The sequence below is a fragment of the Brassica napus genome, unplaced genomic scaffold (genome assembly GCF_020379485.1).
Source record: "Brassica napus cultivar Da-Ae unplaced genomic scaffold, Da-Ae ScsIHWf_1257;HRSCAF=1793, whole genome shotgun sequence".
In the NCBI taxonomy this organism is placed as follows: Eukaryota; Viridiplantae; Streptophyta; class Magnoliopsida; order Brassicales; family Brassicaceae; genus Brassica; species Brassica napus.
Genome location: NW_026014676.1, coordinates 26,026 through 48,931, shown reverse-complemented (window position 1 = coordinate 48,931; position 22,906 = coordinate 26,026). Strand labels below are relative to the sequence as shown.

The following is a 22,906-nucleotide window of genomic DNA, read 5'->3' as shown; positions in this document are numbered from 1 at the left end:
CGAAGAATCCGAAGACGACCGCATCTTCTTACTTTTGGCCCATTTGGTCCGTACCGCACATCCCGAAGATGGTACCAACAACCTTGCCTCCGTGTTCGATCCCATGATGGACTTCTCTCTCGTCCATTTCTCTAAGGCAAGGATCCTCAAGCTTTCTGAAGACTTAACCCATGTTGGGACACAACTCGTTCGTGAAGGGTACTTGGCAGACCGTCCGGATCGTCCTTCTCCCGTCCTGATCCTTACCGCCATGGAATCAGCTGGTACGGATGAACCTGGACAGGAGGCGAATGGTCACCTTGACCATTTTGTGAACCAAGAATTTTCTTTATGTCTTTCAAACTTCTAAAGTCAAATTTATATTTCCAAGATGTGTTTTTCCACAATTCTCTATGTCTTCTCTTTGATCACATCTAGTATAAATATGTAAATTCTTCTCATAATCAAGGAAATCGATTTTCTTTCAACCTTTTATGAATTTATCTCTTAGTTCTTTGCTTAGAACATTTCTTAGTTTCTTGGTGCATAATATCCAAGTAAACGCCTTCCTTTGTTGGATTTGTGCGTCATATCAAATAACAATCGAAGTTCGGGAATATCAACAGCTTGGTTGAGTGAACATTCCCTAAATTGGGCGTATCACTATCCGAACCGAACCGAACCGAAAATATGTCAAGTAGTAAATGGATCCTATAATCCCCTACCCGAACTATCCAATACCCGAAATACCCGAACTAAACCGAACTGAACAGGAAATGCCCAGGCTTAGTGGAAGCCATTAAACCTTAACCACTAGGATACGGTGCTTGGAAGACAAAATATGACCTAACGGAAGATCGATCCCTGTGCCTTATACAGCATTAACAACATCAAACACCAATAGACCACGACATGTTTTTATAAATCAATTTGATATTGTACAACTTTTTTATAACTTAATCAACAAACATGCATCTAGCAACTTATTCATCTTTGTTGTTTTTCTTTTTCGTGTTTGTGTGATTAAACTTAGAAACTTTGTTTCCCCGAAAAGTTACTTTTTACAAATTTGGTTGTTTGGCTCCCACAATAACTTCCCCTTGAGACATTAGCTGAAAGAAACGAAAGGATTCTCCGGACAAAACAAAGCAAAAGAAACCAATGACAAAGCATGATCAGAAACCAAAACTAAGTCATATGCACAAGATATCCAAGCAACTTTCCCTTCTTTTGTTGTCTAAATCTTCTCTTTTATAATATTTTGTTACAAATGAAACTTGTCACTTGGCAGCACTGGCTTAGGGTACATCTATTCTTTTCAATGTCTGGACAAAATGATTTGTATCCGGAAAATTCTTCGTACGGTGAAGATTCGCTTGAATAAGAACTTTCAGATGCATCGGTCTCTAGATCTTTTACAGATAATGGAAGTGACTCTCTTTGTTGGGACGTTAAACCTAAGAAAGAAAACAAGTCAGAAAGCAGAGTCGAGGAGGAAATGAACAGACTGAGAACAAAATTACACTGAACTTATACCACAAATCCACTACCACTAGGGTCCTTATCTTTAAAATTAAATGATCACCTTATAACAGAGTTAAGATGTTCTACAAAGCGATTAACAGTTCTTATATCCATAAGATGTATACGACTTAGTTCTGATTGACTGGAAATAGATAAAAGGCTTGGAATATTTCAAGATATGTGAGAAGCGTTGATGGTTTCTACTAACCTCTTTGAGAACTTGGACGAAATTTCTTAGTATGCCGTCTGATGAGCCTCTTAGCTTTTGTTATAGTTAACTGCCTGGCAAAAGGAGAAAATTCAACATCACTGTCACTCCACTCCCGTTGAAGTCATTTTCTGCTTCAGCTCTCATAGTTCTTATGACAAATGCTTTCGCCTTGCGTCTCTGGGTATTGAAGAGTCCTCGAACAGAAGTTACAAAATTATCCCCAGCTCCACCGCTTTCATCTTTTTTTATCCATGTAACACTTTCATCATCGTCACTTAGTTTAAGGTCATCGTCAGTAAACTGGGTATTCTTTTGTGATTTGTATGAAAATTTCTTCCCCTGAAAATTTGATTTGGAATAAACTAATCATCATTCAGAAGCCTAGTGTTTCAGAAACTGGACTCATAATGACTTTTTTTTTTTTTGAAACACAATTGATAAATGTCACCTGTATTCCAATAACAGACTACAGTACTCCACATTTTATGTGTTTTTTAACACGAGCAAAAAGTCCCCTCCTGGTCCCAGCAAATTCATCACGAGCAAATGTATCCATCAACAGTCTCAGGTCGTTTACAACCAGTCTTGATTCCTCATCCACCTGAGGTAAAACCGATAGAAGTTAGACAAATTATGACCTTAAATTTACAATGTAGTTGTAGAAACTAGTCAACTCACCTGTCTTATTTTAATATTGGAAATCTTTATCATCTCCAGTTGTTTTTTTCTAGCCTTCTTTTCTCTGCGAGAAGAGCTGCGAGGCTTGTCAGTTTTTGCGTTTTTGAGATTCATCTGTCTAGATGACTCCCCTTTTTGGTCATTGGAAGATGAGACAGGGCTATTATAAGACTGTAGAAGAAGTTCATTAGCTACAGATTCTGCCACACTTTCTTCCCAAGTCCTGTCGAAAGAAGAAGTTCGTCTCAATTCCTGATCAGCTGAAACACCAGCGGTAGACCTAACGTCTAGGATATTGGATTTCTGCAAATAGAATGCAAGTATATTCTGAAAACGAATGGTGAAAATTCATTCAAAACTTTTTGACTTATAAACTATAATGAAAGCCTACTTGAACACAGTCAACATTGCTTTGTGACTGTACTGCAGCAGAAGAGCTAGAAGATTCATGACTTGCTAACTGTCTCTTTACACGTTTTGAACCAGCTGTTGTCGAAACTTTCAAAACTTCCTGCAAGGCACAAAGTTAATCAAAAAGGATTTATATATACTTAATTTTGTTTATCAGATTTTCATCTACAAGCTAATGCTAAGGGCATCTCCAATGGGACACAAAAAATTTCTTTATATTTCACACTAAAATAAAGTAACTCTATTACAGAGTTGAATTTGCTCCAATGGTTCACTTGGTTCACTCTATAATAGAGTTACTCTATCCCCTAGACTATATTTGCGAAGTGATTTTGCCACATGTCCTCTCTATAATCAATGTAACAAAACAAATATGACATGGCTACTAAAATTGATGACATGACTTCTACAAAAATATGACATGGATAATTTCATTTAATGTTGATTTATATTTTTGGTAAACTTATTAAAATATAGTAATAATTCATATATTACATTCAATATTGATATTTCTTTTTGGTAAACTTTTTTCAAATATGGTAATAGCTCATACATCATCTATAAAATAAATATATTCATATATAACATTTTAAATTTCGAAATATTATTATTTTGTGTAATTATATAATTTGTATTACTAAAGCTTTCAAAAATTTCTACAATTTTTTAAAAATTTAAATATCTAATCGTAAGATCATTAGTTTCTTATATACTACAAATTTTATAAATATTGTTTAGGCTAAATTTTTGATAATTATACAATTTTATATCATTTTTATTAGTTTTATACAAATTGATTTAATATATATCAAATCTATATTAAATATTAGTAAGAAAATAGTAAAATCTATAATATTTAATAAAATTTATTTTTTAAATATAAGTTAGATTTAAAAAATTCTTTACTGCACATGGTGCAGGAAAACACCTAGTAATAGAGTGAAATATAGAGTAATTCTATTACAGAGTGAACCATTAGAGAAAATTCAACTCTATAATAGAGTTACTCTATTTTAGTGTGAAATATAGAATATATTTTTGTGTACCATTGGAGATGATTTTGTGATGCTAGTTCTGACATGTCGCCTTTCTGAATTCTGCTCTTCCTCTGGGAAGAAGTACTCCCACATCATTTTGTACATTGTCTCTGACAAATGGATTCTGAGAGGGTAAATCTCCACCTACAAGATTTACAGGTATTATCAAAGGGATATCGAAACTTACACAACAAGCAAGAACAGTTCATTTAAAAAGATCAAAAGAAGTCATAAAATAAAAACAAGAGTTACAAGTATTAGCATGTTTCTGTCTGTCACTTTTGCAAATCCAGAATTAAATGATACAAAGCAACCGAAGATACTTACATGAAAAAGTTCAAGATGATTTCCATCTTTTGGTGTTCCCTGCTTTGCATCCACACGTAGCATGAATTTCCTGCAAACAAAATTACATTTCACTTCATATGTGATAAGAAAGATGAAGCACACTTCATACAGTTCATAGTTATGGCCTTATGGTTCCTTTCATATCTCTTAAACAATCAATACTTTTTCCAAAGGCAACTATAAAACCATCATTTATAAAGAAAAATATCAAGAAACCATAATAAATGTCTTGGAAATCATGTGACATATGGAAAAAATACAGGCATGGTAGATAAGCAAGCAAGGAAAACGTACTTTCCCCACTCGGATGGAGGATTCCATGCGGATAAAATCATATCCGAAGTTGCATTACACAGACAGTTCCTAACAACAAAGAACTAGGTGGTGAATCGAGCAACACCAATGTCTTTGTAATCTCGTTCAAAGTCATAAATCTGCATGTATAAATCCAATTTAATATATACTATTTTTTTTTACATAATGCAACGAACTAAGCAATCAACTAAGAAGACTGAGAAAGATTCGAAGTAAATTGATGTTATCTCTCAAACATTCCATTTGTATAAAGAGTAGTCAGGATATTTATGATTGTGAATACTTAAACATGATGCATAAACTTACCATGTTATTTATATCTGCTTCAGCAAAGGCTCTACCATCTACAAGCATGCACCAAACAACCCTATTAATTTCCAAGGAAATGCGCATAGCATATGGTGCACTTTTGTTCTTCTCCATCAGTTGCAGATTTGCAGACTTCTGCTGCGCACTTCTTAAAGATGCAGAAGCCATCTTTCTAGACTTCTGTACATATAAGAGCTCTTTCTTTAGTCTTTCCACCTAAATCAGACCAACAAGAATAATATCAACTTTATATCGTCACAACATTATAATTTGGCGTAATTACTCTCAAGAATATAAGTAAAGCTCATGCAAAAGAAACAGATTTGTATCTAATATAATGGTTGCATGCACATCACTTAGTAATGAAATTAGTTGAAGCCGGAACAAAGAATTATGAAGAAAAATCTATGCCAATTCAAAAAATAAAGTTTGGAAAATAGTTTGAGTGGTGGGTGGTTATGTGAAATATTAAGGGCTGAAATGAAGAAAATCTGTACTTTTATTTAGACTATCTTTAACCCAGGTTATAAGTGGGTTTCTTAACCTTGGAGTCCCACAAAAACAACAAAAATGGATAACAGAAGTGATGAATTAAAGATCGGTAATGGCCTGTTTTCTGCACTGTTTGCGAGCCCCACCAACAAGTGGCGGCCCGCAATTGGATTGAATTATAACTTTTTTTTTTTTTTTTTTTAGAAAAAAAGTTGAAACTTTAAAACGCATTTAGCGTTAAAGATGCTCTTAGCCCTAAATATTTCACATAAAGGACTTTTATAAACATTTTCTTCACTATTCCGCAAACATGCCGATAGTCTTTCAATAAAAGAAAATCTGTACTTTTATTTAGTTTGGAAATCTAAATAAACATTATTCATCCATTCAAAAAAAACAAACATTATTCCGTACGTAGATACTTACCAGTATGGATTTTCTGGAACTAATCATCCACGAGTCACCTTCTTTCTCCACATGCGTGTCTTCCATATTATCGGAATAATGAGACAATATTTGAATATCATCAAGAAGCAACTTTTGCTCCCACTCTTTCTCTTTAAGGTTGATTTTTGCAATTTCTACTTCTTCATTTCCGTACGGAATTACTTCATCAACAGCGTCATCATCTTCAGTTGGAAAATGGATACTACTTTTGCGAGGCCTGATTCATAAAAAGAACTCCATTATAATGCAAGAAAATGCTTGCAAAACAAACAGAAAACAAGTTTTTGAAGTTTACCCATACGAATCATTTAGTTGAAATGGTGGCTTTAGAATAAATATGGATTATAAAATTTACTTGTGCCTATTTCAAGCTAATAATTAACTACACAGAAGAACAAATGAAAATGGTCGTTCCTTTAATTTTATTCAGGTTTTGGTTACTTGCGTTGGAGGAAAGAGAAGGATGGTCAAAACGTCCATCATAACTTGGAACTGTCGAGATGTCATTGTAGCTTTTATATTCCGCGAATTAAAAGTAATCTCTTCGAATGGTTTTATCTGCAAAAGGGCATAATGTAGTTACAAAATTTAACCAAAAAAAAAAGAATGTAGTTACAAAGGAGGTAATAATTAGGTTGCTTGTCTAGAAAGACAATTAGAATCGAAAAGGAAACCCATTATAGTTACACGAGGGCATTTGTTTTATGTGTACTTCAACTGAACTACTCCTAACCGGCAATGCAATTCCTTTCATTGGTGCTATATTATCATTTAGATCTTTACTTGCCTACTTTTTGGATGTTGCTTTGAATTTGGACTAGATCGTTAAAACAGAGAAGAGATTTAAGAAACCTACTAGTTTTCTAGCAAAAACTATAACTAGATGGTGTTACCTTCAGATCTGGGGATAGACCTTCGTGTTTGGTATACCGCAAGTACATGTCACAAGGCATGAAAACCCTTTCAAGTAGAGCCCCAGTACGCTTCAGTTTTGGTGAGTTTCTTCGAATATTTGGGAGCCACTGCACCCCAGCACCTGGGTCAACATCAGTGAGAGCAACATGGGCCTGCACATGCTCTAACATCACAGAAAATTCCAATCTTGTGCATGTCATTTCAGGAATACGTTTTGGACTCTGTAAACTTTTTGTGCCAAGAAACTGCACGATTACTTCTTCGTCAACACGCATAATAGATTTAAATGATCGTGCTATAACACGACCACTAGCGGCAGCCAGCAGAAAGCGACCCTGGTATCCATCAAAGTAAGGTGTATCAACGAGTAAACAAACTCTTTACACCCAAAACAATAACAGCGCCAATTTGGTTGGTTAACTATGTTACCACGCACTAAAACAGGTAAAGCTGTTGAATGCACATTCTCACGCATATGATTACTTACATTAGCCTCCTCTGAGTGAAGATTAGACTGTGGCTCAATGACATTCACCATGAAGTGACTAGTGCCTTCTTCATGAGATCCGCTGGTCTCAACTTTATCTTGATATAGATCAGTGTCAAAAGTTAATAATGTTCTTTGCGGAGTTACATTATATTTAGAAACTCCACATCGTGAAAAAAAATTTGTGTAAGAAGAGAAAAATTCTGAAACAAATGGCAGTTACTAAATGAATTGAACACATACCAATTGTTCGGCTTTCTCCTGAGCTTGCAGAAGATGTTGAAGTTTCCTCTTGATTTTTTTGGTTTCCTTCAAGAATCTTGCTCTGCGTATACTGACGAGAAGGAGAAGGTTCGAACCCCTTCGATATTCCGCTAACAAAAGAGAAAACAGCATTCCTATTCTCTATCGTCCACAAGAGTTTGAGACCATAAACAAAGACCCGCTGACAGTTGTCAGAAAGGACTATATTGTATCCATCATCATCACTAGGATCTGATTGTAGATCTTCATCACTCTCGTTTCTATTTGCAAACTCTGACCGCAGATATGTAACCTCAAGATTTTTTCTTCCAGCCTCCTGCCATGCCGATAGTCTTTCAATATCAGCTTTTGGAGCCTGTCTTCTAATAGTACAATAATCACAATACAATAGAAACCCTGCATCACGATTCTTTTCATCCCCCTTGTGCCCATCTTTATTAATAAAACCCTTAGGCACATGAACATCAAGACCTTGATATACAAGGTCAAGTGCATCCCGCTTGCACTCTAATGTATAATTTTGCTTCCCGCGACTGTAGCATAATTCGTATTTTAGCTCTTTAATATCAAAAATCAATCCTTTGGCAGGGTCATCAAGGTCACTAGGCACGTAGTTTATTAGAAAAGGAGCGGCATCTACACGGACCATAAACTCCGTCATCACCTGATCTAGAGATAAGTCTTCAGCTACTAGGACAACTCTTGGGACTCCAAACCTAGGCCTTCCCGAGAAAGAACGTAACTTGTGCGGAGGATCACTATACAAACTGCAGCACTTGAGTATCCATGCCAAATCTTGTGCTCCAAGATTAATTGTTGGTGATGAACGAGACATGCTCTCATTCTTGTCAATGGGTCTAAGGGATAAATTGAATCGAAGCGAGAGCGATGCTGATCTGAGCGGATCAACAACATTCAAAGAACTCCCAGGCTCGCATTCCCAGTCCATTGTAACTTCGATATTAAACAGCGGGGCTTCGAAAAACGCAGCTCCAGAGTTGCCGCCAGCTGGAACATTTAGAGAGTGTCGACTCCTCAACTTTATCTTAAAAGTCTTTAGCATTAACAACCACACGACCATCTGACTGCTTAAATTCGATAGGACCGGTCACTATTTGGAGTTTACCTTGACTCTCATATGGATCTGTTGTAGCAAGAACATTCCACTTGGACGATTCAGAAAAAGATAAAGTGATATTGCAATGAACGTTGTTTCTCATATTATCCCACCAAGGTAAGCTTTGTTCCTCGTTGGAAACCTGTGGCCGGGCACATGGACTCATTTGCAAATCCGAGTGTGGCTGAGAACTCATCGCCTAGTTTAAGAGAACAATTTCAAGAAGTCAATAACCAGTCAAGTGAGAGATAATAACAAAGATTAATCATAACAAGAAAACAATGATACCTGTTGAACAATGGGACCTTCACATTTGCAAGAACTCGCAGAGAGAAGAGGAAGTGTGTAATTTCTTAACTTAACCACCAAGCTTCCAGTTTTCAGATTAACCTTGCTTCCACTTATTTCTTTACAACTAGGATCAAGCTTTCTCAAGACTTCCATCAACCCAGCATCATCATCACAGCCACGAACTGCCGTCAAGTTTAAATCAAAGTCTGTGGCGCAAACCCAAAGAAGAGAGTTTCTAGCAGCACTTGACTTAAAACCTGCCTGGAATCCCTCCCTACAAGCACCTGAACCCTCCGTGGGAACTAAACCCTGGCATGCTTGATAATATGATCAAAACGACTGTATCTGAATCTCTTCCTTCACTTTGCTAATAGCTAAAGGATCATGGACATCAATTTCATATCCCCATCAAAAACTATTTTTCTTTCACTTGTTTCTGCACCTTTATGACTTGCTTTGTGTATAAAATCTTCAACAAACTTCAATCTTACAGCCAACTCACATGTTTCTTTCTTCAGCAGCAGATAGTGTTCATCAAGCCAACCCTGGATAGGTTCTTCCTCAATATATGCGTTTAGCCTTCCTATGCAAAATCTTAACCGGCCAAAACCTGGACTTGAATTCTTAGGCTCCAAGCTTTCTTCTTCAGCTTCAGTTATAAGCTTCAAGTCTCGCAACTTCTCTTCAATGGAATCAGCTATGACGCGCAACTTCAGTTTGTATGGCATGCAAATATTAACATCGAGTCCTTGTACTACCCAGTCCCAAGGACGGTAGGGATTCTTGATAGCTGCATTCTTGTAGTTTTCAGTACTCGAGATCCGTTCAAAGCAAGCATAAGCTCTTCAACAAGCAGTCCTATGAAAGCATTCTCAGTAAAAATTGATCGTGCATTAAATTTAACCTCCACACCATCTCCTAGCCCAGCTGATATCGTCAACATTTCCACATCAATAGCAAAGATCGATTTCCTTTCCGTCGTCTCCACGTCAACCAAACCGGCCACGCATTCATGTTCTTCAACATTTTGTGCGTATGCCAATGAACTCAAACGCAGATACAGTCCATATAAATATAGATGAACGTCCGGTTCCCAACCCAGCGATATATCAGTCGCACTTAAAAGAAAATTAATGTCAAGCCCACCAGATAGACGTGTAAGCTTGGCGTTGTGCATATCAAACAATGTAACCTGGAGATGGCTTTCCCCCCTAAAAATTCCATTTCGGTTGAGTGTTTATCCTTGTTGAGAGAAAAGCTAAACCCTGTTACTTCAAGAGAGACCGAGTCTGTAACTGTATTATCCAATCCTGTAGCATCACAGAAATTTACAATGAAACGTGTAAGAGTAAGGTTCGCAAGCCTAGTTTCTTTCTCAGTTGCATGGGATAGTTCCACTCCTCCAGTCTTATTCGTCTTTTCGCCTGAAACAGTTAACTTCTTAACGAGAGCTTCGAAGGAGACAGCATTTGTTGTAAAAGATTCGACGCGCTTGTATGATAAATAGATCCTCATTGTAGTCACGTTTACAGAGAGCACTAAGTCGTTTCTGCAATCTCTTCTTGCCCAGTTCAAGCTAATCTTTTCTATATGCATCAACAAACCAGAGTTTGGCTCTGTTCCGAGAATGTTTTCTTTATAGCATTGTTGGTACTCATCTGCCAAATGCAAATTCAGTTCACCAAGTTCAACATCGATGGCTGTGTCCATACTTGAAATGTTATTTGCAAACACATGTGATGACTGCGAATAAAACTGTAAAACACAGAACAAAATATTGCTTAGCATTTAGTAAAACAATTTTTTTTTTTAACACAACACATCACATATTAAAGATCTTCAGCCCAACTAAAAATAGTTGGTGGTAGTCAAGTACAGAGCTGATTTAGCAAGTGAATCAGCCAAGGAGTTCAAGTTTCTGGATACATAAGAAAAAACAATACAATCAAAGGAGAGGGATAGATGCTCGATGTCCCGTGAGATTCCGTAGAGATCCTTCGGGTGATTCTTCGAGTTGATGACAGCAACAAGTGCTTGACAATCTGACTTGATGCAGATTCTTGTAAAGCCAGCTTCGAGGGCGTTGAGAAGAGCCGATCTAATAGCTAACGCTTCAGCTACTAGTGCGGACGAGGTGTTATCAAATGTAGCCGTACCCTGATGTGGTTGCTCGTCCTTCTGGGTGATGAAGATCCACCCACATCCTGCTCTAGATGTTGTAGCATGCCACACTGCATCAGTAAAGCATAGCAGGCATGTGTTTTGTAAGGGTGGGATCGAGCTAGGTGACATAGAAGCGCGAGGCTGAGTGGTAGATATCAGAGCAAGATGCCATTCTTTTGCATTACTTACCGCTTTGGTAAGAATCTCCAATGGCGTCCATGCCCTGTTTTCGAAGATCAAGTAGTTCCTTGCTGTCCAAATTCCCCATACAACCCATGGGAAGATATTCCCTGTCAGGCCCCACGGCGGTAGCAGGGGCAATGATGCAGACCCTAAGAAGGCTTCACTAAATGAAGTACACTCCGCTGGGCTCAAACTAGATGGCCAAATCTGTAAATTCCATATCTCTCTAGTAAACTGGCACTGTAGGAAGATGTGTTCAGCGGTTTCGAGTTCTCCACAATGCCGACACATTACGTTGGACGTAAGTCCTCGCTTTGCTAGGTTCTCTCCTAGAGCCAGAGCTCCCTCGGCTATTTTCCATAGGAAGAGGTGCAGCTTCGGTGAAGTCTTGCATTTCCAGATCACCTTGTAATATGTCTGGTTGGCTGTGGGCTCGATTGTCTCCATTGTTGTTGCCACATAATAACCAGACTTAGCTGAATAAATACCTGAACTGGATGCGAGCCATACATAGGAGTCCTCCGGTACATGCTGGGGTAGGATGCTCTGTATCTTAGGGATATTCCATTCCCTCGTTCCTCTACACATGAGGTCTGCGACAAAGAGGTCTTGGTGTGTCTCCTGCACAGGGCCGACTGGTCTCGACGGAAAATCCATACTCAACCATGGATCTTTCCACACTCTTGTGCTTTCTCCATCTCCAATGGTTTTGCTCAGGTTTGTTATCAGTAGGTCTCTTCCTACTAAAATGCTTCTCCAGCCATGGGAAGCGGCTTTCGGTGCCTCAGCTTGGAGAAAGGGGCTTTTGTTGCAATACTTTCCCCGTAAAACTCTTGATAATAAGCACTCTGGTTTCGTTACTATCCTCCATGCCTGCTTCGCAAGGAGAGCCGCATTAAAGGCTTGAATGTCTCTTACTCCTAAGCCTCCCACCGCTTTAGGTGCCGTGATCTTGTCCCAAGCTACCCAGCACACTTTCTTTTTATCCGGAGCCACATCCCACTAAAATCTCGTAAAAGCTGACTGAATCCGACTACACAAACTCACCGGTAATTGGAAGCATGACATCGCAAAGGATGGTTTAGCAGTCAGCACCGCTTTCAACATAACTAGTTTGCCAGCACTAGAGAGTTGTCTCGATGCCCAACCAGCTGCCTTCAGTTTGATCTGGCCGACAATGCTTGTGAATAGGTCTTTTTTTCGTCGACCAAAATGTTCCGGGAGTCCTAGATATTTACCTACTCCTCCTTCCTGTGCAATCCCGAGGTGTGATTTAACACGTTCCCGTATTACCTGCGGGGTCTTTGCTGAGAAGGAGATTGAGGATTTGGCGGTGTTGATAAGCTGTCCAGAGGAAGTCTTGTACTGGTGTAGTATCTTCATCAGCGAGGAACAGCTCCTGTCGTCCGTATCCAAGAAAAACATAGTATCGTCGGCAAACAATAGATGGTTTATGCGTGGAGTCGGAATGGCCACTCTCAGTCTTGACAAATGGCCACTGCGCTGAGCTCGTCTACACAGTCCGGATAATACTTCTCCACACAGTATGAAGATGTAAGGCGATAATGGATCTCCTTGTCGTATTCCTCGCAAGGGGAGTACTCTGCCATGTGCTGTATCATTGACGAGGAATGAATATGAAACTGAGCTCACACACTGCATAACCAGGTTGACAAAGGAGCTCGCAAAGCCGAATCGTTCCAGGACAGTCTCAATAAAATGCCATTCCAACCTGTCATAAGCTTTGCTCATGTCTGTCTTAAGCGCCATAGAACAATGGATTTCTGCTTCAGACATCTTGAGCGTATGGAGGATCTCATGAAGTAATGAGGATGTTGTCGGAAATAGCTCTCCCGGGTACAAAGGCCGATTGGGTTTTCGAGATGATGTCTTGGAGTATAGGTTTGAGTCGGAGTGAGAGGATCTTCGTGATAACCTTGTAGAGTACATTACACAAGGCTATCAGCCGATATTCCGATACCAGTTTAGCTCCAGTCACTTTTGGTATAAGCCGGACATGCGTAGTGTTTGACGCTGGCGGCATATAACCAGTTCTGAAGAAGTTCTGGATTTCGAGGATCAGAGCCGGTCCGACAGTGCTCCAGTTGGAGTGGAAGAAGCTTGCCGAGAAGCCATCCGGGCCTGGTGCTTTGTCCGGATGGATGAGAAACAAGGCATTTTAATCTCAGCTGCATCGGGTATTAATACGATATTTTCATTGTGTGAGGCCGATATCCTGGGTGCAGGGGCTGATGTGACAATGTCTCTTGTGGCTGAGGTAGTCTCGCTTGTTATCTCTGATGTGTAGATGCTCAAGAAATAGAGGCCAATTTGATGCGCAATCTGATCCTCTTCGTAGTATGCCGTGCCGTCTTCACCTTCTATAACTGTCAAGCGGTTGCGAGCACGTCGACCTTTAGCTATCGCATGGAAGTAGCCGGAGTTTTTGTCACCTAAGGATAGCCACATAATCCTACTTCTTTGTAGCCAAAAGTCCTCTTCAGCCTTATACGCGATCCTTAGCTTCGAGTTGAGAGCTGTAATAAGGGTTCATCACCTTGTGGATCAGTCATTGCCACTTCCAGACATTGTTTTAGTCTACCGATCTCCTCCTTGCTGTTAACATGCTGTTCTCGAGTCCAAGATGAGATGGCTCTTCTACACATAGCGAGGCGGGTATTCACGGGAGCTTCGGTATTACCGTTCCAGACCTCCATTATAAGTTTTTTCACGTCTTCATTGTCCCGAAGTCGACGGTCATAGCGGAAGAGGCGTCCTTTATGGCGTTTTGGTGAGTCAAAGACTGTAATCAACGGTCTATGGTCCGAGCTTTCGAAGTTAAGGTATTGACATCTCCCTGTTGGGAATCTATCAGACCAAGCCGGATTAACCACAGTTCTGTCTGGCCTGCAATATACCATGTGACTGTGTCGTTTACCTCTCCAAGATAAGTTGTTACCGGAATGCTTGAGGTCAAATAAATCGCAGCGAGCAAGCATATCTCGGAAGGCTCCAAAAGTTCCTTCTGCTCTTTCCGGACCTCCTGATTTTTCATTGTTATCCACGATTTCATTGAAGTCACCAGTTAATAACCATGCTTCATTTCTATGAAGTGAAAGATCGATCAGAGAATCCCAAATAACACTTCTATTAGGCACTTCTGGTTCCCCATAAACAAATGTTGTATAAACAGTAGCTCCCTTATGGGTAATCATGGTATCTATTACATTCTTGGAGGAAGATAGAATCTGAAGATTTAGATCTTGTTTCCAGAAGAGGGCGAGTCCTCCACTACTAGGCCTCTCCGGGGGAACTAGGAAATGATGATCCGTGTCCATAAATTCAAGTTCTTTAAGCACATAGGGATTTTGATTCTTGGTTTCCATGAGGAAGACTACATCTAGGGAAGCTTGTCGTCGGAGCTTTCTAATATGTTGGACTGTCATGGGGTTCCCCAACCCACGACAGTTCCAACTCAATATTGCTAAGGAAGAACGGGAGTTTGCCGAGGAAAATCCATAGTATTCCTCGAACTTGCTGGGATTAGCACTATCGGCAGTGCTGTAGCCGACGCAGATGATGCAGCTTGTTGAGTAGTCTGTCTTGTGCCCGCACGCGATGATGTCCCTGGAGAAGCATGAAGGCGAGCTATGTTTCTCTTTTTTGATCCCATACCGGAAATTTTTTTCGGGCTAGCTCTAACAGTGGTTCTTCTCCCTTTAGATGTTGGGGGGCGTCCCCGCTTTCTTATTGGCACAGATGAGGTTTAAGCTTGCAAGTTCTCCTGATTGCTATGGATTTGAAGGTCTGATACTTGTAATGTCTCAGTTCTCGCCAGAGCAGCTGAAGCTTGTAAGATACGAGTAGCTCTGATACTTGTAATGTCTCAGTTCTCGCCAGAGCAGCTGAAGCTTGTAAGATACGAGTAGCTGCTTCTTCCACACCTCTATTCATCTCGCTCTGAAGTACACGTTGCTTTCGTGCTGCACTTTCCATAGGATCAGGGCAGCATATATATTGAAGAGTAGTTTCTCGAAGCTCTTCCAGCACCTCCTCTCTGGAGGGTAATTCAATAGCTGGTGGGAAATCTCTAGATTCCAAGTTTCTTCCAACCGAGCGTCTAGGAGGTTGGAAAGGAGAACTAGGAGGCGTAACTTCCTGGGCTACCACCGGTGATCTAGCTCTCCATTGTAAGACTGGAGAGTTATCCTTACGTTCTGCGATGTTTCCCTCTCTATGTCTGTCTGTATGGTATGTGGTTCTACGCCTCGTATAAGGCGGTGATGTAACTTCGTTGTTTCTGTGGTCCATCTGAGTTCGAGCCTTTTGAGGGTTGTTCTGCTGGAAGGAACTTGGTGCAACCTTGTTTCGCGGTCCTGGCGGATGGAGTGCCGCAGAGGAGACTCTGTTCCCAAAAGGTCCCCCGTGTCGATCCAAACGTTGCTGGTATGGCTTGTTGTAACCAGTAGACTGGCCTTTGATTCCCAGACTGTTTGGTGAGACGGTGTGGGAGATCTCTGCAACTTTCTTTGCACTGGAGTAGTGTCCTCTGTTAGGTTGGGATATGTAGTAGCTCTTTCTGGGCACTGCGACTGTAGATGGGAGAGGCGGTAACAGTTAGAGCAGTGAGTTTTCATAATCCAGTGCTATAATGCTCTCTTCTCCGGACTCGTAGTCCATTGCCGCCTCCATTATCAGTGGTTTCAGCCCATCAATTACTACCCTAACCCGAGCTGTAGTTTTCGTCACTTCATAAGTTTCAAGCTCCCCTAGCCTAGGCCTATGTTGCGTACCACCTTTTCGTGCCAGTAGTGGAGCGGGATCCCTCTTAAGGAGATCCAGAACGGAATTTGCGATGAGAAGCTTTGAGAGATAATTGGCTCCCACCGTTGAACAATAATCATCCAGCACCCAAATTTATAAAGTCTATTGTTGAGGGCGTCTCGAAGGTCTTCCTCCTTCTTGAATCGGAATTGGAAGCAGCCATCACCTAGGTCTGACCCTGAGGCGTGTTCCATCAGGTTCCATTTTCTCGCTAGGTAGGAGAGGACGGCTCTCATCCTCTGTTCTTTTGGATTCGTCAACCGACCCACAAGCTTAAGCATGTTTTCCTTAATCAGATCGGTAGGGTCGAACTCCGGTGCTCGCATCCTGAGACGCGGAGGCCCAGTAGAGTTTTGGGTAATAGCTTTGCCTTTCTCTTCAGATGTGAATCTCCTTGCCATATTGCAACGGGAGTGAGTGGCTTGGGTCTGAAGCAAGTATGGTTACTATGTCGTAGAATGTAGTAGTTCGTGTGAGCTTAAGCGGAGGTATCGAGGTCGCCGGAGTAACTAATTTCTAGACTTGTGCAGGGGAAGGAGATATGTGGCTGTAGTGGCTTAGATGTGACGACGCTGTGGTAGAGGAGTAACTCTCGACTCTACCCTCGTTTAGACCGTTCTTGAGAGCCTAATTTTGTCTTCCCCCATCAGTAGTTCGGATTCCATGCGAAACAAAGTAATGGGGTGCAAAGGTAGAGTCTAGACGGCCTCCGCCGTGGAGAAACGTCGGAGAAACCAGTGGTGGTATGGGATTTTGAAAAAAACTTCTAAAAAGGGAAAAAGAATCGGGTTGGTGGAGAGGTCAGATAAAAGCCTGTTTAGTAAGCATGACTAGAAAGGCAATAAACCGGGGTTTTGGCAAAACCGTGTGAAAGTCAAACTAGCTTTACCAAACCGTCTCGAGAAAGTCGCCTGAGAGCGTTTTTTTTAAGTCTTAAGGAGAATCTCCGACTTAGTAAAAAATTAAGAGCATGATTAGTGAGGGTATGAGAAGGAGTCTCTCACACTATAATAATGAAACTTAGTGAAGAAAGAGGAGAAGGAACAAAAACATGAAAGACGTTTCTTCATTAATAAACTCCCTAAATTTAGGAAACATAAAGTTTGGACTTTTAAAAAAAAAAATCCCTAAACTTTTCTTAAATACTCGTTCTTTATGTGTTCCTTCTTTATTAGCCCAGCATATTATGTTTTTAAATTTTTAAAAGACAAAATAAAAAATATAAGTAAATATATAAGAAATTCTTGAGAATTTCTCTTTAATATTGATGCTCTAATATATGTTTTATTAATTCAAGTAATACAAAAAATGTTTTTAATATTTCGGAGACCATAATAAAAGCTTAAAATCAAATTTCATACTATTTATTTGTGATATTTTAGTTTTTTTCTTATTTATGAAATTTAAAATTATGTTTTTAAAAAAAAATATATAAATACAAATATTTTTATTTAGGATCTTAGAAATTGCGGTCCCCATACACCGATAACTTGTATATTTGCGTAGATGGAATTTTGACTTTTCAGATGATGTGTTTTTTATGTCCATTTTTTCCTTATGCCTATTTGCAAAACCCATCACCCGTGAAGAGAGAGAGAGAGACTACACTAATCTCTACAATTGATGCACTCTTCTTTTCAAAATCAACTATCTCATCTCTCTCATTATTTTTGGTTTCTCCGTCGTTACCATCTCTCATCTCTTTCAATCTCTTTGTGTTCTCCGTCGGAGCCTTTGTTCCAAAATAAACTCTCCGATTTCTATTCTTTAGTCTCACCAGAGTCTCTAGGATTTATACAATTGTAAGTCTATTCCTTGTTTTTCCGTTTTGAATCATTTTCCATCATTAGGGCTTATACCCACTTCATATATTGTTCAATTTCAGGGCTCCATCTCTTCTTATATGAGCTAGAATCCTGGCATCCTTGCACAATCACGTCGTCCATCTCCATGGATTCAGACCGTCCGCGAGAAATAAGAGCCCACAATCTATGCCGCTTCTTCCCTTGAATCCAGAGGTCCGATCGAGCTGATTCCTTATGCTTTCGTTGCTCCGCCTGCTTCTCTGTTGACGGCTGTTGTAGACTAGAAATCGGAGGAATCTAATGGTGATTGCAGATTGGGCAATGCAAGGATGAAACCAGTTTGTAAAAGGAGAGAGAATGGAGCTTATGAGCCGGATAATAGTTGTGTTAGCTGGAAAATATTGTTGTATGGCTTTTTCTATATTTATCTTCATAATCTTTATTCTAAGTAACATTAGCTTGTTAATACTGTTGTTTTCGATATTCACGGGGCTAACGATTTTTTTTTTTGATAAGGACAACTCAGTTGGCTAATATATAAGTTAGGAGGGTTATACTTTGACTTATACAAATATTTGGTATGTTAGCTGGTATCTAATTTTGTTTACCGGATATTTAAGAAATTGACGATGTGATATTCTAGATGTCATCGATGTGAGAGACAAGGTTTCACTTCTTAGATTTAGGTTAGGTCAAGAGAGATGAATGAGAATCGTGGGCTGAATCCCGTAAATAAACTTGAAGAATGAATATGATTTTATTGATGAGTTGAAAGATGATAAATACAAAGGAATGTATCTTGTGATGATCAAAGAATACGTAATGCTTTTAATCTAGTACAAAAGTTCATCCATGAAAAAAAAGAGATCCCTTGTCTTTTATCTTCTCCATCTTTATATAGTCTAGGTTTCGTTGGCAACCCTTCAACTGTTCTCCTAGATATTTGGCTTCAATTACGGAGCTCGCTTTAGGCTCCTCTTGACCGAGTCTCTTAAGGTGTTAGCTCACTTTCTGTCGCGACCTCTGCTATGATGTCTCCCAGGTCCAGTCGTCAGCTCGGCTTTCAGCTCCCTTTGTTATGATGGGCTTATCGCAACCCACATGCTAGCTCACGCTTATCGGTACCTCACCTGAGGGTCATATTCGGGTCCAACAGTTGCCCCCAGCTTCCGAATAAAATCCTTTGTCTCGGAAGCTAGAATCTAGCTATCGATCTTATCTTTTCGTTAAGATAATGATTAGTTCTTATCCTATTTAGATTCAGCTTACTCGATCTAACGGTCTTTATTACGTTTGGCAGAATCTATGGTTCAAATGGAGAGGGTTTGAAATGACTTTTCCGAATCTCGAGAGGTGATGGGATATAAAGCGGTGAACATTAACTGCTAGCCTTCCACTTTCTCCACGCCTCCGTTCGGTTTTCAAGGTAACTTCTCTCTCTTTATTTTACTGCGATTTTTTTTATCTTCCTCGTTACTTTTCTCTGCAAATTCTCTCCCAAACCTTGCAATCGATTTTCTCCTTAACCTTCCCATACTATGGATCATCCGAAAGAAGGTTCCGGGGAATCCGGGATGCCTCCCTCTGCTTCTGGAGCTAAACTACTGAAAGTTAAGCAAGAAATCGGAGCCAAGATGAGGAAGGGGAAAAAGACAGCCAGGGAGGCAATCGCGACCAGAGTTTCTAAACGGAAGAAGAAAGACGATTCTAGTGGGAGCAGTCCTCACTCGCCTTCGTTGCTGAAAAATCAAGACGTGGTTAACCTCATGGTTCAAGCTCTCGCCCAAAAGGAGCTTGGCCGTGCCTGTAATTCTGACGAAACCCCCGAGACCGCTCCGGAGGGTTGGTTCTGTTGCCATGAGAAGTACATCTCCAAGTCTCACTTGAGATTTCCTCTTCCGACCCTACTGCTTGATCTACTAGATCATTATCAGTTAGCCCTTTCCCAACTCTGTCCCTCGGTTATCCGGGTGATAAACGGCTTTATCACTAGGTCCAAAGAGGAGGGGGTTAGCGTCGGTCTTACCGAACTTATGAGCCTCTTTTCCCTGAAGGAAAGCGCCTCTAAGGAGGGTGGTACCGGGACCTACTACCTCCCTAGTCGTCCCAATCATGTTATCTTCAGATTCTCTAGTAGTGATGATGACTGGAGGAAGAAGTATTTTTACGTTAAAGTTGATCCTTCGACGGTTCCTGTGGGTCGGAACCTTAGGGTCACTTGGACTAATCCATCTGGTTAGGAATTCTAGGGATATGCTTTTTCGTTTTATTCATTTATGGCCGAGTAACCTTTTGCTCTGATTTACTTGCAGAAATCGAAGATCCCCCGAAGCTCTCTACCAAGCTCACCAGGGCTCTATACCGCAAGTTGCAACAGAGTCCCTGTACCTGGGTGGCCTACACCACTTCTCGAATAAGTGCAGCCAGATTCCCAGATACCTACAACGCCTCTTTCCAAGATCCCATTCCTGCTGAGAACCTTGAGAGTGAGTTCTTGTCCGAACCTTTTCAATGATTTTATCGCTTTGAAGTTTTTAAACTTAAGGATTTCCATTGTTCCAGTTTCGGCAGGCGATTCGGTTGTATCGATCTCAACTGGTGCTAGTGCTTCGGGAACTGAAAAGTCTCAGCCAGGTGACATGACTCTGCGACCGTCATTCCGTTCTAGGGGTAACCCCTCTAAAGCTGCCAGTGCTTCTCGTGGAAGCGACAGGAACCAAGGAGGATCGTTCCTTATCTCAATGAAGGAAGTTTTGGACGACGGAGGATCCAAACCTGTTGTCGAGACTGCTCCAACTGAGGTTGTAGCTCAGGATGCTGCTCCTCTCCCTGAGGTCCAGGTGCCGGAGGCTGACTACCAGGCTCCGAAGGGTACCTCTGAGATCGAGCCGTCGAGACACAAGAGGCCCAGGATCGATCAGGGCGGAGCTTCCATCCGTTCTTCTTCCTCGTCCTCTAGAGGAGGGACTGTTGGGTGGAGCTTTACCCATTCGAAGCCTGGGTCGATCCTGGATGACTCTTGGGGCCTAGCTGCGATAATGAGGCACCTGAAGAGCGTGGGATGTCCCCTTCCAGCGCTCAAGGACCTGACTAACCGAGATGAGTATCTCGATATTGCCCACTGTATGGGTCAGGTACGTGATCTCTATCTGTTATTTGTTTACATTCTTTGGAGACGATGATATATATATATTTTCTTTGGATTTATTGCAGTTGGCTGGGGCTGTTAACAGGGCCCAGCTCAGGTTTGAGAATGCTCTGTGTGCTGCCCCCAATGCTGGTGAACTTGCTGAGGTTACCGAGATGGTTAAGGCAGCCAAAACCGATCTTGACCAAGCCCGGGTTCGAATTTCTGAACTCGAAGCCGAAGTGACGAGGCTAGGCTCGAAGGCCGATGCTCAGCAAGGAGAGATCGAGAGTCAAAAGCTCGATATCCAGGTGAAGAGCAGGAGGATCAATGATTTAGAGGCTGCTCGAAAGATAGCTGAGCATCAAGTACGTGAGCTCATTGCCTCATCCCGGGATAGCCAGAAGAACAAGGAAGCTGAAGTCAAGCTGGCTGTCAGGGAAGGGAAGAAAGAAGTCGCCGAAGCTTACGGCAAGATCCTGGTCTGTGTTAAGGAGAAGTTTGCTAGGAAGAAAGATGAGGTCGACGCTTTGGTGTACGCTCAGGAGCTCCAAGCTAATGCCGACCTCTTGAAGGATATGCTGAACAACAAGATCCAAAGCGTTGAAGAGGAGTACAACCAATTGGTGGCCTTATTACCAGAAGCGACAACTGCGTATGAGAAGGCTCAAGTCTCTGACTTCTCGGTCAGCAAGCTTCCTCTTCCCCAGATCTCGGAGAGTTCAGGTACTTTCGAGATTAACATGTTTAATCCATCCTTTTCTGGGGAGTATGGCTCTAATTTGGGTTTGATGGCTCCTGACTTAGCTCCAGTCGAGGCAGCAATAGGAGGTGACGGCAATGTGGTCGATGAGGGAGTTCCTGCCGGTGCTGGTGATCCGATTCAGGAAGAGAAGGAAGATTGAGAGCTACGGCTCTTTTAACTTTATGTTTTGTGTTTTTAAGACTTCGGCCTAAGGGCTTTGTTTCGTTATGTTTTGTGACTTAGTGCCTGAGGAGGCCTTTAAACCTTAACGCTTGCTGGATTTCAATAGCCTGGGGAGGTTTTTAAACCCTTTCTTATGTTTAAATCGTGGCTATTATTTCTGTTTTAAGTTTTTGAACTTAACCTCGTTTCATTTAATCATAGTGATTGCGAATCTCAGATGAGTTGTGTGCCGTCATCGTTGAGTCGGATTAGGACCTTTAGTCTTTATTTATGATAAGCATTTAGCTTAATGGATATTCGGTCGTGATAACCTTAAAGAGGAGTTCTTGATTTTAGCTCGGGGACCTGAGTCCGATTCGTAAGGTTCTGGGACCTGGTTGTTCAGGTTCGTAGGAACCTTTATTTAGATTCATAGGGACCTGAGTTAATTCGAAGGACTTCGAGGCCTTTGAAGTTTAACGGATGGAATTGAGGAATTTCGGGATTTTCCTGATTCTTTAGGATTTTAAGACTTTTCGATTTTGATAAGGGTTTCAAGACCTTCTGGTTTTGATTAGGATTTTAGGACCTGGTTGATTGTTAAGGATTTTAAGACCTTGCTGATTGTTAAGGATTTTAAGACCTTAGTTTATGTTAAGGATTTTAAGACCTTGCTGATTGTTAAGGATTTTAAGACCTTAGTTTATGTTAAGGATTTTAAGACCTTTGGGTGTATTAAGGATTTTAAGACCTTAGGTTCAGGTTTTCAGGGACCTGAATGTATTCGAGATTGTTGAGCTTAGGTCCCGATTTAGGGGGACCTAAATTTTCTTGGAGGGTTTTAAGACCTTTGATGTTTATGAAACTGAATCAATCGTTTTATTAATATCAGATATCAGAGAATACATGATTCAGATTATTTACACAGTAACTATTTTTAGGCTAAGTGTTCTTGGTAACACCTGCCCCTTTGGCTTAGGTGAGGAGGTTGGTGAGAAGAGGTTGGGGCTGCACTCATGACGGAGTTGCCTACGTACCCAGTCAAGGGATCAAGCCAAACGTAGTTCAGGGG

At 40.8% G+C, this 22,906-nt stretch overlaps 1 protein-coding gene and 1 pseudogene across 4 annotated transcripts; one reads left to right on the top strand and one right to left on the bottom strand.

Moving 5' to 3' along the window:
* Positions 1-1,141: 1,141 nt before the first annotated feature.
* LOC125596652 overlaps positions 1,142-22,906 on the bottom strand; it is a 36,757-nt pseudogene continuing 14,992 nt past the window's right edge.
* LOC125596651 lies at positions 17,482-22,071 on the top strand. 4 transcript variants are annotated; one of them, XM_048771744.1, is made up of 4 exons: positions 17,482-17,797; positions 17,881-20,934; positions 21,014-21,653; positions 21,741-22,071. In XM_048771744.1, the coding sequence occupies exons 2-4, from the start codon at positions 20,440-20,442 to the stop codon at positions 21,830-21,832; spliced, it is 1,227 nt and encodes a 408-aa protein (XP_048627701.1). In that variant the 5' UTR covers positions 17,482-17,797; positions 17,881-20,439; the 3' UTR covers positions 21,833-22,071. The 4 variants fall into 4 exon arrangements, with proteins under 4 accessions (XP_048627701.1, XP_048627699.1, XP_048627698.1 ...); XM_048771742.1 differs by having other exon boundaries at positions 17,487-17,797; positions 17,881-20,286; positions 20,363-20,934; positions 21,014-22,071; XM_048771743.1 differs by having other exon boundaries at positions 17,491-17,797; positions 21,735-22,071.